The sequence below is a fragment of the Papilio machaon genome, chromosome 3 (genome assembly GCF_912999745.1).
Source record: "Papilio machaon chromosome 3, ilPapMach1.1, whole genome shotgun sequence".
Lineage (NCBI taxonomy): Eukaryota > Metazoa > Arthropoda > Insecta > Lepidoptera > Papilionidae > Papilio > Papilio machaon.
In genome coordinates, this window is record NC_059988.1 from 6,715,202 (window position 1) to 6,732,586 (window position 17,385).

At 31.2% G+C, this 17,385-nt stretch overlaps 5 protein-coding genes across 8 annotated transcripts; 3 read left to right on the forward strand and 2 right to left on the reverse strand.

The window, feature by feature from the left end:
- The first annotated feature begins 2,512 nt into the window (after nt 1-2,512).
- Nucleotides 2,513-7,066, forward strand: LOC106710390 (high affinity copper uptake protein 1). 4 transcript variants are annotated; one of them, XM_014502414.2, is made up of 7 exons: nt 2,513-2,667; nt 3,219-3,347; nt 3,989-4,078; nt 4,538-4,650; nt 6,047-6,169; nt 6,247-6,276; nt 6,663-7,066. In XM_014502414.2, exons 2-7 carry the CDS (start codon nt 3,234-3,236, stop codon nt 6,862-6,864), a joined length of 672 nt encoding a protein of 223 aa, XP_014357900.1. In that variant the 5' UTR covers nt 2,513-2,667; nt 3,219-3,233; the 3' UTR covers nt 6,865-7,066. The 4 variants fall into 4 exon arrangements, with proteins under 4 accessions (XP_014357900.1, XP_014357901.1, XP_014357899.1 ...); XM_014502415.2 differs by having other exon boundaries at nt 3,226-3,347; XM_014502413.2 differs by having other exon boundaries at nt 2,513-2,853; nt 6,663-7,065.
- A 237-nt stretch (nt 7,067-7,303) lies between these two features.
- Nucleotides 7,304-8,153, reverse strand: LOC106710318 (zinc finger protein 271). The gene is made up of 2 exons (XM_014502335.2): nt 7,799-8,153; nt 7,304-7,716 (listed from the first exon to the last, which is right to left on the reverse strand). Exons 1-2 carry the CDS (start codon nt 8,065-8,067, stop codon nt 7,404-7,406), a joined length of 582 nt encoding a protein of 193 aa, XP_014357821.2. The 5' UTR covers nt 8,068-8,153; the 3' UTR covers nt 7,304-7,403.
- A 366-nt stretch (nt 8,154-8,519) lies between these two features.
- Nucleotides 8,520-10,702, forward strand: LOC106710389 (ubiquinone biosynthesis protein COQ4 homolog, mitochondrial). The gene is made up of 3 exons (XM_014502411.2): nt 8,520-9,095; nt 9,271-9,433; nt 10,594-10,702. Exons 1-3 carry the CDS (start codon nt 8,613-8,615, stop codon nt 10,674-10,676), a joined length of 729 nt encoding a protein of 242 aa, XP_014357897.2. The 5' UTR covers nt 8,520-8,612; the 3' UTR covers nt 10,677-10,702.
- A 129-nt stretch (nt 10,703-10,831) lies between these two features.
- On the reverse strand, nt 10,832-15,549 carry LOC106710388 (protein arginine N-methyltransferase 5). The gene is made up of 9 exons (XM_014502410.2): nt 15,067-15,549; nt 14,699-14,977; nt 14,208-14,387; nt 13,799-13,985; nt 13,403-13,567; nt 12,872-13,025; nt 12,178-12,416; nt 11,603-11,860; nt 10,832-11,012 (listed from the first exon to the last, which is right to left on the reverse strand). Exons 1-9 carry the CDS (start codon nt 15,465-15,467, stop codon nt 10,857-10,859), a joined length of 2,019 nt encoding a protein of 672 aa, XP_014357896.2. The 5' UTR covers nt 15,468-15,549; the 3' UTR covers nt 10,832-10,856.
- Nucleotides 15,550-15,841: 292 nt separating this feature from the next.
- On the forward strand, nt 15,842-17,359 carry LOC106710351 (surfeit locus protein 6 homolog). Its single transcript, XM_014502372.2, has 4 exons — nt 15,842-16,117; nt 16,191-16,556; nt 16,714-16,925; nt 17,119-17,359. Exons 1-4 carry the CDS (start codon nt 15,994-15,996, stop codon nt 17,287-17,289), a joined length of 873 nt encoding a protein of 290 aa, XP_014357858.2. The 5' UTR covers nt 15,842-15,993; the 3' UTR covers nt 17,290-17,359.
- The last annotated feature ends 26 nt before the right edge of the window (nt 17,360-17,385 follow it).

A 17,385-nucleotide genomic window follows, 5' to 3' on the forward strand; every position in this document is an offset into this window, starting at 1 on the left:
ACCGACTATTGTTTTCGCCATGGATTTGCGAAAATGCTGTGTTGGGAACTGCTCATCTACAAACAGAACACATCGCCTTTTCTATCTTCCAAAGGACGATAATTTAAGACAGTTGTGGCTGTCTTTCTTGATCCCCACTAACATAGAGCTCAGTGGTTTATCTAAAGAACAGCTGTTGGCGAAACGTGTTTGTCAAAAGCACTTTGATCGGTATCAACTTGATAATACGGGAAACCGTCTCCGCAGTGGCTACCCTTGCTTGTTTACTGCAAAAGAAATATTTTATGGAAGTCCCCTAAGCTCCACTGGTAAGCAGAAGATTTGCATTTATTTAATTTTGATAGATAAGAGGTATAGGCCTTTCAGCATCTTATTGTATAGTCAGTGGTCCCACTGCTGGCGAGGAAGCGACAAACCGTCAACTATTCACGCTCAAAAAACGTATAATAAGATGTAGATCCCACATAAATAAAATAGATGTATATAGTATATATAGCATATAGTATATTAACAGCTACTTTCTGGATGTTCACAGGGCTATAAGTTTATCGCCTCTTATATCTACTTGCTCATTGCTGGGGGTGGGAACACAGCCTTTCTATGCTAGATAAGATCATCATTCTGATATCTACACTGATAGTGTAATTTGTGGTCAGAATCCAATGCTTCTAATAACTAACCTAAAATGTTTCAGTTGGTGACCACATAAGCGACCACAATTACTGTTTACCAATTGCACCTGAAAGTGACATTGAGGAAGCTACTGCTCTCAGAGTTGATGGTTGGTATTGTAGCATTGAAAGATTAATATAATTATTTGTATCTTTGTACTATAATTATATATATATATATATATATATATATATATATATATATATAGATACTAGCTGTGGGTAAAATACCTAGGCGCAGGTAGTGCAATAATATTTAAGTATTATTTCTATGTTTTGATATTTTAATTATTATGATGATTTTGTATGTACATACAGCTCATAACTATTTGGTTTTGCTTTTCAGGTACAACTGTGAATGGTGAAAATGTTAGTAAAACCATGAAGACAACAGGTGAAGCTGTGGAATTTATGGACAAATTATTTGACAGCGTAAATGGCTCAAAGCGCAGCACAACAAAAGGGAAACTAAGAGGGCCAGTCAAACCAAATTCCAAACATTTTTGTTTTTGGCATGAAGCTATAGAGACATAAAAAAATCTTAGATTTATAGACTCTGCCAGTAAAAAAGCACTAATGAACAAAAAAGAATATTATATAAGGGTTCCCTCTCTTGATGGGTGGGTCACAACACTGGAAAGTTTTGTAAGGATAGCCAAATTGATGTTTTCAAAATATGGTTTAAAATATTTTTATCCTCGCTTTATAAACCAGGATCCGTTAGAATTTTTTTTTGGCAGAATAAGGGCTATAAATTATAGAAATGTAAATCCTGACTCATGTACATTCATAAATTCATTTAAATCTCTATTGATTTCCAATGTGATGGGTCCTCATAGCATATACTCCAACTGTGAAGAAGATGACAGTGAAACTATAGTAGATTTTTTCAATTTATTAAAAGAAGATATCGGTACTGATGACAAAGAAAATCTGCCAGTAAATTTTAATTGTATGCCTGGTCTGATTTCCTCGCCATCAGATCAACAAGAGCAGGAAAATAACACATTTTGTGCAGCAAGCGCCATTAATGAAAGAGTGCGTGTTCATTCCTCAGCTTACATAGCTGGATATCTGGGCAGAAGAATTTCAAAAAAATTTAATTGTAAGGAATGTCAAAAAACATACATAGGAAATAAAAATGAAAATATTAACACATGGATTGCACATAGGGAGTATAAAAAGCTTAAAAACAGCAATTTGGCGAACTCCTCAAAGCGTTTTCTTATAGTATACAGAGATGTATCTAATTTGATACATAATAATTTAAATAATTATGCGCATAGCAAAAGCATCGGGAAATTCATTAAACACGATATTTTAAAGAAATCCAATTTTTACTGGCTGGGTTGCAAAGTGCATAAAACATGTGTACGTGAATATGTCATACGTTTAATATTAAGAATTCAAATACACAACTGGTGCAACATAATAAATAAAATACTAAAAGGGGACGTAGAAGAAAAATATGTGTTAAAAATGAGCAGACCTCAAATTATGGCTTATAGTAAATTTAAGTCATATAGGTTAAGGAGTAAAAATAAATAATTTTTTAAAAAACTTTGTTTTATTATACGAGATCAAATTGTAATTCTAAAGGAATCTCGAATCTTATCGATTGTGGTACGTCACTATTAACAAATATATCGATAGATTGAGTTCGTTTAACCCCTTACTACCATCTTTGCGACGCTAGCGCTTTGCGCCAACGGTGGAATTAATCGTAAAAACTATACAAAATAGAAGTGTCCTATCTGTCTCTGACTAGTATAGTAGATATCTGTGATCTGTATCTTGAAAAAAATTAAAATGGTTACGTTATTTACTCTTTGGTAGACAACGAAATTATGGGAGATGTTATGTTGAAGTTGATATAATTTACTAATGTTTTTTTTTCGTTACATATTAATTACTTTGCCTCAACAAGTATATATGTGAAGTTATGAATTTACAAGCTGTTTATCGCTGAGTGCCACATACGCATTTAAATTTACAAGTAAGCGTTTGTTACGGCAATTACATAAATGATACAGCTTGGACCTATATTAGAGCGAAGTATGCTGCACTTTCAACAAGTTCGTGAAGTGTAGCAGTCTTGTCTATCTACGAGGTTTGTCGCGAAAGTGAAAGTGCATACGCGTTATATTAACGAAATTTTTTTTGTGGATTTCATAACTTAACGGTATGAAACATAGTTCTTATTTAATTAAGTTATCTAAAATTTGTACTTCGAAATAATTATTTGTAACAGTTATTTTTATTACAAATTTATTTCTTGAATATCTCGTAATATTATTGCTGTCATAAAAATTTACCTGAAATAATCTACTATTGAGAAAATAATTACTTTAACATTTAGATAAAACTTAATAAGTCATCAATTAATTTTATTTAAAACTTATGTCAACTTAAATGCATACATAATACTAATAACACATAAATATTTAGAAAATTAATACATTTAAATGTCCCAAATCAAAACTCAGTACTTATACCAATTATTTTACAATTTACTTTATCAATTTTGTTACCTTAAATATTAAGTAGCTTTCAGAAGTTAATATGGGTGAGCATATGCACATGGACCATTCAGTCCACCATGGACATCACATGACCCATAATGAAGCTCCTGGGGATCACCAACATCATCAGATGAATACTACACAAGACCTGACGGTAAGATATTGTAACAATTTTTTTTAATTCACTTTTCATTTGTTTAATTGCTGATTATTAAACAAGTAATTCTGTATTGAGCTCCTTATATGTATATATATATATATATTAGGGTGGCCCAAAAAAATAAAATTTTTGTTTTTTTCGATTCTCGTGTGAAAATATGTGAGTTTACTATGTTTTAAGAACCTCCACCAAAGGACAGGTTAAAAAAAAATCTTAAAAGGTCGCTCAGAATTTTTGAAAAATTCCAAAATTGCCGAAAATCAGATTTTATTTTGTTTTAATTTTTTTTTCTCGTCATGTCATCTTTTTAAGTGTAAAATAATATAAAGATTCTGAAAATTTGACGTCAAAATTTTATTTTCTAAAGGTCGCTCCGAATTTTTATAAATTTCTCTTTTAAAAAGATATAAAGTATTTACCTTGGAAATTTATATATTTATTAAATTTTTATTTAATTTGGGTATATATATATATATATATATATATATATATATATATATATATATATATATATATATATATATATATATATATATACCCAAATTGTATAGTATGTAGGTGATGATTAAATCTAATATTGTATAGAATATAAATTTATGTACAATATCTTCTTGAAATTCAATTGTTATTTTCAGGAGTTAATTTTGAATAATACACCAGAAGCGTTTCATGAACATGAGGAACATAGTTTAGGCCATGAATTACATGGAATGGAATCTATGACAGTAAGTACTAAGCAAAGTTTAATTGAATAAGTTTTTAAGTATAATCAGGGTGAGTGAAGCAAGTCCTACACTTTCCCACAAAATACATTTATGTTGTACACTGTACTAAGAAACTACATATTTTCTTATTATTAGTTTCAGTTGTGGGTTTGGTAAAGTAAATCCAATTTATTTTTAGATGTGTTATTATTTTGTACCTATTGAAAAAATTGAAAATATTACAATTTTTTTTAACACTATCTGTTCAAAAATCAACTGGACTGTACCAACTAAGGCTATCAGATAGTTAACGCATCCTGTTCAAAAACTAAAGAAGTAATATTGATTCATCTATAAAATATATATTTTCAACTATAATTTACATATATTATAACAAGGTTGAAAGCTTTGTGACCCCTTCAAAAACACCACTTTGCTTGCTAAATTTAAAATTATTTAATTTTTAAAATTATTCCATAGTTCCATGGAGGCTACACAGAGACAATTCTCTTTTCTTGGTGGAGTGTGGCAGACATTGGAGAATTTATTGGATCATTTTTAGCAATATTTATTATGGCTTTGCTGTATGAAGGGTAAGAAATTTAAGTATCATATTTCATATATCATTTGATTATCTAAACCAGGGATTCCCAAAGTGGTTGATATCTACCACCTGGGGTCGATATTGAACTTAAAGCACTGCTAATTCTTAATCTGTCTTCTTCTATTGACCTAAGTCAAAATAATTAATAATAATAATCATTGATCTTAAAAGTAGGTAATTTGGCCATGGGGGTCTGTGGTAACGGTTCATTTTGGAAAAGGGGGTCACTTGTCCAAAATAGTTTGGGGATCCCTGATCTAAACAGTACCTTCATGATCAGTTTAGGCAAGTAATGATGGTAATAACCAGAGATACATCCTAAGATGGCCAAAGTTTGAACACAGAGATTAAACACTTATGTATATGATAAGTGTTTCAGTTGTAGAATTTCTCAATTAGAACATATACTTAATCAAACTCAAAATTAACAAATATGAAATTTACCAATTTATTATCTTTCTTTTTTACCTGAAATAAAAAAAGTAGAGGCGCATTTTTCTGGCCAACATGTTATAATATTCTAACTGCAGGCATTAAACAAAACAATAAGATACCTTTCGGCGACGAATTTTCACAACAAAGGTAGGTTTTAGTAAACAAAGAGTCATATTTTTAAACATTTCATTTGCTGTGTCTTTCTGATATAAATATTGTTAATTGATTTTATACTGTGTGAAAATCTTTAAACATAATTCCCATGAAGGTATTTTTGTTCAACTTGGTTTTGACAAGAGCATTAATATTTCTTTGAACTGATCTAATTTCCTTGAAATCATTGAAAAAAAGGATGGGTCAACTATCAATTAAAAGAAGACCTAATTTCAAAGTTATATAAAAAAAAATCCATGTTCAAAAAAAATATTCTGAGAAACAACCACTTTCTATTGTTACTCCATCAAACACACTAAGTTTTAAACATTCTAACACGATTTTTTTTTAAGTTGTTAACAAAATACTGTGTAGTGGAATTTAATAAACAAATGTAGGCCTCCTTTAGAACAGCTGAAATGCAATTTAATAAAAACGCATAAACACATTCAGTGCCACCAACTTTGACAACCTGACAAATTAAAAAAAAAAATACAGTCGAATTGATAACCTCCTTCTTTTTGAAGTCGGCTAAAAAAGAGAGAATCACAGTGAGATGGAATGTGTTGTCCATAAAAAAAAGGGATTTTGGCTTAAATGTTGCAAAAATATTGGAAGATTTTTGATAATTTACTTATATTTCTTATAACCATTCCATCATATTAAGCTCCAGGCTTGTGCGAATGGGAATTTGAACCCTTGACCACATGATCAGATGTCCATACTATTAACCGTTAGGCAATTGACACTTCAAACTACAATATTTCAAGATAGGTATATTAAGTTGTTTGTTGCAGGCTTAAATATTACCGGAAACATTTATTATGGAAAACTTACACGGGATTACAGTACTGTGCTGTAGCACCACCTGATAAGGGTGTGTCAAATATTTGCACAGCGGATGAACCTCAAGTTATACAGTTGAGTAAATATGATACAGAAATAAAATAGTTTTCATGGTCTAAATGAATTGTTAACATTTTTTTATTGTTTCAAGGTCCATGCCCCATGTATTGGAAAGGAACATGTAAGTACACTATAAGTATAATATTTTTATTATACTATATAGAAGAGAATATACCATTATATATGTAATATAAATACATCCATTGTCTTGAATCCACGTGGCTGGCTAACAGAACACTTTTGTTTGATTTATTGTGTAATTGAATAAAATTGACTAAAAAAAGTCCAAAGTTCAGTGCAGGCACCACTTCTTAACATTCATGACAGCCATTTTTAATTATGTCATCATTAGCTCACTATGCGTCCCCACTGAGGGGCTTGGAACCTACCCCAAGTTAGGGGTGACTAGGCCATAGTCAACCACGCTGGCCAAGTGCGGGTTGTTGTTGGTTTAATTATGTCACATGAAAGTTATATCAATGTTGATCTATTGCAATTTATTTTCAGCCCCACAATGATGAGTTCAGCTCATGCATGGCAGACGGTTTTGCACGGTATACAGGTGTTTGTGAGTTATATGTTGATGTTGGTGTTCATGACGTACAATACATGGCTATGTGCTGCCGTTGTACTTGGATCTGCTACTGGTTACTTCCTCTTTGGTTGGCGTGAATCTGTCGTGGTGGACTTTACTGAACACTGTCATTGACCATTAAGATCAATATGCCACTCTAGTATTATTGTTGGTTATGTATCCTCGCTTTTAAAATATAAAATGTTTTATATTGTGGTGTTATCGTGTAGTAAGGCAGCCTTTTTGGGTGATATAGTTACATTTATACCAGTTATATATATTTTAGGTTATAACTTGATGAATATTAAACTCATTCAAATATGATTTCTTTTTCTTATACCTTTATTTAAATATGATTTATTAGCTGTCACCCAGACTGTTCTACATCTGTGCCAAATTTCATCAAGATCCCTTAAGCCATTTCAGAGATAAAGATACTTCTAACATACATACATCCATCTATCCATCCATCCATTTGAACTTCACACTAAGACTAGCTGTAGCCTGCGACTCTGTACGCATGGAATTAAAATAAATCTTAATAAGCAGCCTATGTGTTCTACAGTACACAGTACAGTACAGTTCAAATAGTATTTGTTTCAATAATGGTAAAATGGTGTACAATAAATCATTATATTAAATTACATATAACAACTCCACATTAATAATTTAATTTAAGGAATGTCTTTTAGGTGACGATATTGACAATGTTTCTTCAAGTTAGAACTACTGTTACATTTGTAACTACAATGTTTACAGGTATAGGGTCTTTCTTCTGTATGAATCCTTTTATGAACCTTCAAAGAGTTAATAAAATTGGTTTGAAATGTACACTGGTCACATAAGAAGGGTTTTTCTAAAGTATGCTTTCTTTTATGCTTTATTAAATTTGATGATAACTTCGTAGAATATTTACATTCAGGAAATTTGCAGGAATATATTTTATGCACTTTTAAATGCTTTTTATATTCTTTCTTATTACTCAACCTGCAATATTAGTTGTCAGTTATGAAAACCACAGGAAAATAATTTAAGTAATAATATGGTGTAATTTAAAATAAATACTTACCTTAATGAACAAACAATACATAAAAAATCAGTATCTTCATTTTTATTGTCACCTTCAATGGTGTTTGGTATTTGCTCATCAGTAATATTGTTATGCTTAATAATATTTTCTACATTTTTCCGAAGTAACTGAGAAATAATCGATGGCGGTTGTGGACCAAATTGAATATTTTTTGATTTAACCGGTCTTCCTCTTTTATTATTATGAAGTTTTCCTGTATTATTTGAGTATATTGTAGATTCAGTACAGTGTTTTACGGAGTCTTCCATTGCCTATAAATTACTGGTCCATGTACGTAAAAAAACAACTAAATAAAACATGTTAAACACTCTCTAATTATTGTTTTTAATGCAAGCAAAATAAATAATAATCAAATACAGCCGATGAATATAATTTACAATGTTTACAATACAAAATTTTGCTTTGACAGACAAAGAGCATATAACATCTTTATAATATAAAGATGTTGACAGATGACATCAATGTTAGCGAGTTCAAGAAGAAAACACTCGCTAGTTTATAATTTTATAAAACACTATAATTTTTACCATTGGATTTCTTACTATACGATTTTTAATAAAAATTCATGGGTTATTGATAATATTGTGTATATAAAAAAACTTACTTTGACCAATTAGAAACATGTAATCGTGATTCATGCTCTTTTATTTCATTGTTCTGACAATTTCATTTTGACATTGACATGTCAAAAGATGAATGTTGGATAAACTGCAACATAAATAATAAATTAAAGTGTTTTATGTTGAAGTAAATACTATATAATTTGAAAACAATCATTAATTGAGCACTAAAAATGATTAGAAAATTTTGCCATACTCAACCTAAGGTATTGTCATTTGTGGAGGAAATGCAGAAGAATTTTATTCCGACAAATAACTTTCAAAGAACTATATTGTCGGTAGGATCAGCCGCGGTTGCACTCTTGAATCCATACAGGGGAGATATGATAGCATGCCTGGGAGAAGTTACAGGAGAAAGCTCTTTGAAATATATGCGGGAAAAAATGTTAGAAACAACGGAAGGTGCTAAAATATTAACTGAACAACCACGAATAAACTCCCAAACTGTGTGCTTTGAAACACTTGGAAAAATGCCGGAAAGATCAGTTGGCAGAGTATATGCAGACTTTATGACTGACAATAATATTACCGCAGACTCTAGGTTACCAGTACAATTTATATCTGATCCAGAATTAGCTTATGTTATGCAAAGATATAGAGAAGTTCATGATTTAGTACATGCTATTTTATTTATGAAAACGACTATGCTTGGTGAAGTAAGTAAACCAGTTTACACAAATCACATATCTTGTCAATGTTTATTGTTCATAATTATAAGCTATTGGCTTATCTATGAATGTGTAAGTCTATAATGTGTTGGAATATTATTTTTTTCTAAATCTTTCAGGTTAACAAGGTGTTTACAGTTATATAAAATATAATTATTTTTAGGTCACTGTTAAATGGATAGAAGGCATCCAAACAAAACTTCCAATGTGTGTAGGTGGAGGCATTTGGGGAGCAGCAAGACTCAAACCAAAGCACAGACAACTCTACCTCAAACATTATTTACCTTGGGCAATTACAACTGGAAATAATGCAAAATTTTTACAAGGTATGAAGTGTATTGCGGCCTATAGCTTTCTATTAGTGATGCAACAGATGTCTGTTTCCGTTTCCGCAAGTGCGGAAGTTCCGCGTGCTTTTCAACATCCGTTTCTGCTTCTGTTTCCGCAACTTTTATAACGGAGATAAAACGGAACTTTACGACGGCTGAGAGATCCAAATGCGCGGCGCGAGACGGGCAGTCCGTGCGTGGCCTTTCGGCACTTGTCGCATTTGTTTGTTTACGTACTATTTTGTGAATTTAAGCGCGTAATATTTTCTGCTGCTGTTTGAAACAATCAGTTTTACTTGCTGGAGTAAACTGTCTAGTTGTTTTCCATATAAAATTTGACAACTGGCAAAATGTGACTATTTCATACTTCATCATCAGCTCACTATATGTCCCCACTGAGGGGCTCGGAGCCTACCCCAAGTTAGGAGTGACTAGGCCATAGTCAACCACGCTGGCCAAGTACGGATTGGTTGACTTCACAAATATTTTTGAATTTCTTCTCAGATATGTGCAGGTTGCATCACGATGTTTTCCTTCACCGTAAGAACGTCGGATAAATGTACATATGTAATTCGAGAATCGAAAAACACATCGGTACATGACGGGATTCGAACCCAGGACCTGCAGATTGCAAGTCAAGTGCTCAACCCCTGAGCCACCGACACCGACCCGATTTCATACTTACGAGTTATTAAATGTACTTTTGAATAAGTGATAACCATGTAACGTATATCATCATCATTATATAGTTAGAAATATATTTGTCGTTTGTCAACACGAGTGGTTTGGCGAACTTTAATTTGTAAATAGTGTAATTTTGTTTCCTGAAAATAAATTTTAAAAAAACGCGTATTTTAACTTATTGCAGCGCAGTAAAAATACATACATTGAAGGCTAAAGGACACCGATATCCAATGCCTTAATAAATTAAAAACGAATACAAACTGTTTTTACCGAAAAAAATATTTTTGTAAATATGTTTTTTTATTACTATTTACACTTCTGTTTCCGCATCCGTTTCCGTTTCTGCTAAAATTTATTTTTGACATCTGTTTCCGTTTCTGGTTCCGGTAAGACACTTCCGTTGCATCACTACTTTCTATCCATAAGTTGAACATTGAAAAACAATTTTAATTTAAAACCTTTTTTATCTACAGGAATTTATTTTGAAAAGAGATGGGACCAAGACATAGAAGATTTTCATAAAGAAATGAATATAACAAGGCTCAGTTTAAAATGACCAGAAAAAATGTAGAAAAGGAAGTAATGTCTAGTTTAGTATAGATTATTTAAAAATATATTAGAAAAATAAAATGTTTTATATCAAAAATATTGTTATTTATATTGATGTTGATTAAATGAGTACAAAATTGTTATTTAAAAATATTGTTTTATTTCTTATATGTAAACAATGTCAATATCATAATAACATTTCTGAGCTTCTTCCGTTTGCATTGTGCAGAGGTGTTGTATAGTTACCAACCTCCACAATCCATTCATACCAAATCCTTCTTGAGTTGACACAACGCCAGAATGTTGCAGTTATTGTTTCTCCTTTATGTACCCTTAGAGGTGTCTGAAATAGGACACATTTATATGATAGTACTAGCTGTCGCACGCGACTCCGTCCGCGCGCAGTTAAAAAAAAAAACTAAATTTGAGATTTAAACTATCCTATCTCTCAAGTTGGATTGAACTGCACATGGTGTGCGAATTTTATTATAATCGGTTAAGTGGTTTAGGAGTCCATTGAGGACAAACATTGTAACACGAGATTTATATATATTAAGATTTGGAAGTCCTCATGCATTTCTTCAGAGATCTGTCTCATTGTTAGCTACCAAGGAGATTTTAGCAAGTCTTGTTTTACATAACCCTATTTTACCTTGCAGAACAGACAGGGTATCTTTTGAAAATTTTCCCCCATTATAAAAAAATGCTAAAAGTCTAATCAAAACAGAACACAAGCCAATAGATTCCAGTCCAGTAATTTCATAAGGAATTTGATTTAGATTTTAACTTATAAAAAAGAAGGGGGATAAGCATATGTAAAACATGTACCAATATATTCATCCATAGGTTATATAGAACAAAGCCATATTAAATCTCGTAAAGTCGACGTAAAGTGAATAACATTTACACATTAAACATTAATAGCTGCATTACCTTTATTGGTATGAAAACAGGAAACCATGATATCATTCCTGGGCTATGAGTTGACGGAACAATACTGATCATTTCCCCTCCATACAGTGAACAATCAAAGTACCCTCCGAAGCCATGCATCACATTATCCTGTTCTACAACCCAAGATACTGTTGCAGATCTTCTGTTGTCTGTCAGTGGTAGACCTCTGTAGTGTTTCAGTTCATCACCTTCATGGTCTTTTGTACCTTTCGCTGGATGTGTAAAGTTAAACACGGGCTGTAATTTCAATTACATTAGATTATTGCTTCAAATTTATGTATAAAGCATTTATTTTTGGTTCTTGTAATATTAATATGCAATCTAAATTAAATAATTTCAAGAGAAAAAAATTAAATGTTTCAGATTTCAAAAAATTACTAAGCTTATTTTATAAATACTTTTCAAACGTAAGGTTTCGGACAGTATGAAATTGGTAATTTTTATTACTTTAATACAGCAAAACCCGGTTTCTATAATGCAAAAATCTGACTTTTACTTCCAATTTCTTTTACAAGTTTAGATAAACCTTTCAATATTGTGAAGCTAGAATTCACCTTAGTTCCGGCAATGTCATGTTTATTTTGCATGTAAACAACCCATAATGTTTCAAGGTTCTTTTCTTTTTGGTTTGTTGAACTCGATGAGGCAACTTTAGCTGCTGCCCACAATCGAGGTGAAGATATTGGAGCCACATAGGAATTGTACTCTTTAGGTATTGATATCCCATCCGGCTTTAAAAGACCTGCAGCTCCATCTAGACATTCCGGAGATAGTTCATTATCACCCCATGAACCTGAAATTCAATAAAAATAATTAATCTGAACTTAATAATTGAGCAATCAGAAGTAACTGAACATTGTTAGTCTTTAAGTCATCTTTCTTAAGACAAAAATTAATTAAAAAGAGAAAAAAATTATTGAACAGCTAAGTCAATGTAATTAAATTTTTTCAATATCCACAACGAACTTTATGTATTAGCTGCCGCCGGTGACGCGCGGAATTAAAAAAAAACCTTAATAAGTAGCCTGTGTTCTTTTAGATTATGTCCTACATCTGTGCCAAATTTCATGAAGATCCATTGAATCATTACTGAGATAGATTCTAACAAACGTACATCCATCAATCCTTCTATCCATCCATTTAAACTTTCGCATTTATAATGTTAGTAAGAATAATAATATTTCAACATAGTATTTTTAACATTTAAAAATATACATAATATATTAACATTGTAACATTGTCACATACCCAATAATTCAGAGACAATAATATCTGCTTTTGGAGAGAGATTAAGATGCCTCATATCGCCGGGAATAACTACAACATCCCGATCGCGCCATACTTCACGAACTTGTGCAGCGAGCACTACCACTGCACAGGGATTCTTTTCTACTGCTATTACCTGTATTATAAAAAAAAACATTACATATATTTAAACTAGAACTAACATGTTCCAAGTTCTACAATTTGTTTCATATGAAAAGTTATAGAAAGTACATTCGTTATTATATAAGTCAGTTACTGGGTGTTGCAAATTAAGAATCCTAGATCATTCCTAAAATAACCAACAAAGACGAGAAATAAGACCAATTTAGAATACTGCACTGTTTCTTAGTTTCAACCAATTCCATTCATCTTTAACTCCTAAGAGTTGTTGTTTTACAACTCTTAAGAGCTAAAGTTGTGTAATAAATAGAAAAATAACTATTCAAATTGTTAGTTATGTACAATTATGATGAATATATATTATTTTATTTAAAAGATTAAATACATGATTACCTTTACTTTACTCTTAGTAATATCAGCAGCATTAAATGTAGCTCTCACTAATGGACCTCTGCCCGCTCCTAAAACCATCACTGTTATAGATTCTGTTTCTTGTAAACAATCACCATGTCCCATTTCATTCTTTTCATTGGATACGGAAAATTCTTTGACATCATTCTGGAATTAGTTGGACAAATTACAATACTGATTTTGTATGAATATGTAATAGTTTAAAACAATATTGTAACTTAGCTGTGACTTTCCGTAGGAAAGTACAAATTTAACTCTACTTCAAAATAAATCTAGCCTACTTAAATCTTAAATAGATGAAGCTACCAACTCGTCACAGTCACAATAAACTGATAAAGATAATTATTTATTAGACCAAAAAAAATAATTTTAACTTACACAAAGTTCATTCATTGTTTCTTTGTTATCTTTGTTGAGGCGCTTTTCTTTTATATCAACTAAGGCTTGTGTAATAGCCCTTTGATACTGGTCATATTTAATGGGATCCTTTTCAAAGACATTATATGTATGAGTATCCAAATTGTCTGCAAGAGGTTGCAATGGTGTTTGAAGATAGTCTTCCCACCTGGTTGTTCAAACATATATACAAATTATAGTAAAAATAAATATAGGATAACATTTATAATATTTTACTTTAGTTATTAAATTATTTTACATACAAATTATTACACTATCTTTTCAAACGAACACAGCACACATACTCAATGAAATCAGATTAAATTTTTTAAAATTAAATTGTTTACAATGGAATTGAACATTCAATTATTTCCTAACAGATAATACATACCCTCGTGCATAACTAAGCATAGGATCATCAGCTTTGTACGGTCTTCTTTGCCATAAACGGAACAGATATTGTAGATAATATTCAATATTAGATCTCCTTGCTCCACTGACTATTACTTGGGCTTCATGCTCAACCATATTGACAACAAGTTGTTGGTGAGCTCTTGATAGCACTGGATATCTGTGAGTTATTTAAATAATTACTTCAAATAATATTCATATCGATTTAAACATGTTTACAGCCATGCACTTATTGTTTATGAAAAGCATAAACTTGAAATGTGTTAAGAACTGTGCACATAACACTACATATGTTGTTCAGAATAGTAAGATCAGGATTAGAGCCTGTTTATTACAACTAAATGAATGTTATTGGCTACTTCATCTTTAGACATTATTTTCAGAAATTAAGTGTTTTTAAGGGTGATAGGATAATACAATATAAATTTGAGTATACCATGAACAAGATTTTTACTGTAGAAAATTACTCACCCTTTCTTGTTGTTGTGAAAAATGGATGTTGGAATAACAATAGCTTTGACTGGTTCACCAAGCCATCTTTTTAATATGTTCTGAGGTGGTATATCAGCTGAGATCTCTAAAACAACTCCAACTCGTTTATCCCATTCTAACCGTTCATGGAACTTGGACCACCAATGCCAGGTTTCATCCCATGCTTCTTCGCATTCATCATCATCATCTTGGTTGTTGCGTCGAGCATTTCTTGTGCAATACATTGGTACAGATGCCCATATAAGGGATGGGTGATGGCTGCAACAGTTTAATAATTTATAGCAATATTCTAAGTAACTGGCATATATTTATACAGAGAATACCTTTGTAAATTGTGCATATTTTACCTTGTTTCATAATATGTTTGAAGAATTCTCGATAAGTTATTTGTATTTCTTGATTGTAATGATAACATAATAGCAGGTACACCTAAGCCCCGGCAGTATGATAGCTCTTCATTCAAGCAATCCTCATGACGCTGACGGACTACCGGAGATTCTGAGTCAACACAAATGTAAGGTGATATCTTTGCAACTATACGACTTGTCCAATCTTGTGGAGACAGTACCATGTCAGACCGCGTAAATCCTCCAATTTTACTAGCACCAGGAATATATGATCGGCGAAAACGTGGATGCACAACATTTGCAACTATGAATGAATAATTACTATGTAAAGCCTCCGTAAGACATGCTTGTAAATCTGGTGTTGAGATATATTCTAGACCACACGATATTTCTTGCGACATTTCTTATTTTTAGAGGTTTTAATATTTAAAACTCCCAACAAACTAATGTCCAAATTTCAATTTTTAAAGTGTTTCAAAAACCATTGATGCAAAGACAAAGAGCATAAAAAACCACACTGGTTTCTGACCTAAATTATTTGTTTTTTGATAAAAAGCTTTTAATTTCATAACTAAAACGCGTTAAACCTGTCTCAATTTTCTTCTCATTATCTAATAAAGAGATCCTTACTTTTGTGTGGATATTGTACATTACCGTTAATTCCTTTTTATGGTTCCGGATGGAAACCTTTCTATGTTTTTACATAATTTGATTGTGTACAATTTTCTGCTCTTTGAAATTGAATTGATCCGTCATTGTCATTTTGTTGAATCGGTGGTTGGTTCTGTCATTCTGTCATTTTTGCACGTGTGAATTGAATGTTATAAACTTAAGCTTTCGTTTGAGTTTTTTGGAAAAAAATTGTTCATGAAACACTAATTAAAATTTACGTTTTTACAATACGTAAAATATATAAGATAAGATCAAATGCCTTCTATCATGGCGTCACAGAAAAAAACATTAAAAACCAAACAGTTAAAGAGTGAGCTATCTAAAGAACTACAATTTATAAAAAATATATTTTCTAGTTTATCATTACCAATACACAAAGGTAAATTAAAAATTATAAAGATCGCATCTAAAGGTTATATGTATAATATACATATGTATGAGTTTATTTTCAGATGATGATGCTAACAATGACTTCGAAATGACCAATGGTGTACAGCCTGAAGATAAAAAAGAACTACACAAGCGTGCATCTAGTATTGTTGAATTAGAAGAAAAATTGCAGAAACTTAAATCACAAAATAACTTTCACTTAAAAAATAAATTAGCTAAAAAGAGCATTAATAGCAAATTGAACAAAAAACTCAAGAAAAGGGAAAGGACTAATAAAACACATGTAAAAGGTTCAGCTCCAAACTTTGAAAATAATCAGAAACAGCAGGCAGATGACAAAAAGAATGTGAACATTGCTAAACCTATATTTAATAGCGAAGGAAAATTGGTATTTTCTAAGTTTGACTTTGCCAATTTTGGTAAAAAAGGTATGTTAAGTGTTATTATAAGTTATCTGTATTGTATTGGTAATATAAGACATATATTATCATATTTTTTCTCTTTCATTCTTTACTCTACCATTAAAAAGTCTTTTATAATATTTTATATTCGGTATTTTTAGCCATAAAATATTTTTTGTTGCAGAAAAAAGTGCCAAAGCCCATAAGGACCCTAAAAAAATTTTAGAAGATATGAAACAGCAAGAAAACAAATTCCGTGAATTACAAGAATCAGACAAAGGGGACAAAGTGAAAGAAATAAAAGAAAAGATGGCATGGAAAAATATACTTCAAAAGGCGGAGGGTCAGAAAGTTAAAGATGATCCTATATTATTGAAAAAGTCCATTAAGAGAATGGTAAGACTGTTAATTCTATGTATAATTAATAATATCAAAATTGATAGATATGTCTCAGATATTGTAAAAGAAAGTTACAAGGAATAATTGATACAAAAATGCTATGTGGGCAGTGTTAATTTTTAATCTGTGTTTAGGATATCCCATTCTAATTAGACCACACCAATATAAAACACCGATTTTATATTTTCAGGATCAAAAGAAAAAGGCAAGCAAAAAACAATGGGAGAATAGAATAAAGGGTGTTGAACAAAAGAAAGAAGATAGACAAAAGAAAAGGAAAGAGAATATTTCTAAAAAGAAAAAAGAAAAGAAAACAAAAATTGTTAAAGCTGCTGTCAAAAGAGGAAGGGTTGTTTTGTAAATAATTTTAAATTTAACTTGTAATTTACTTAAACATGATTCATCAAATAAATATTATTACCATGGCCTGGAATTTTAAATATACAAATATAAGTTA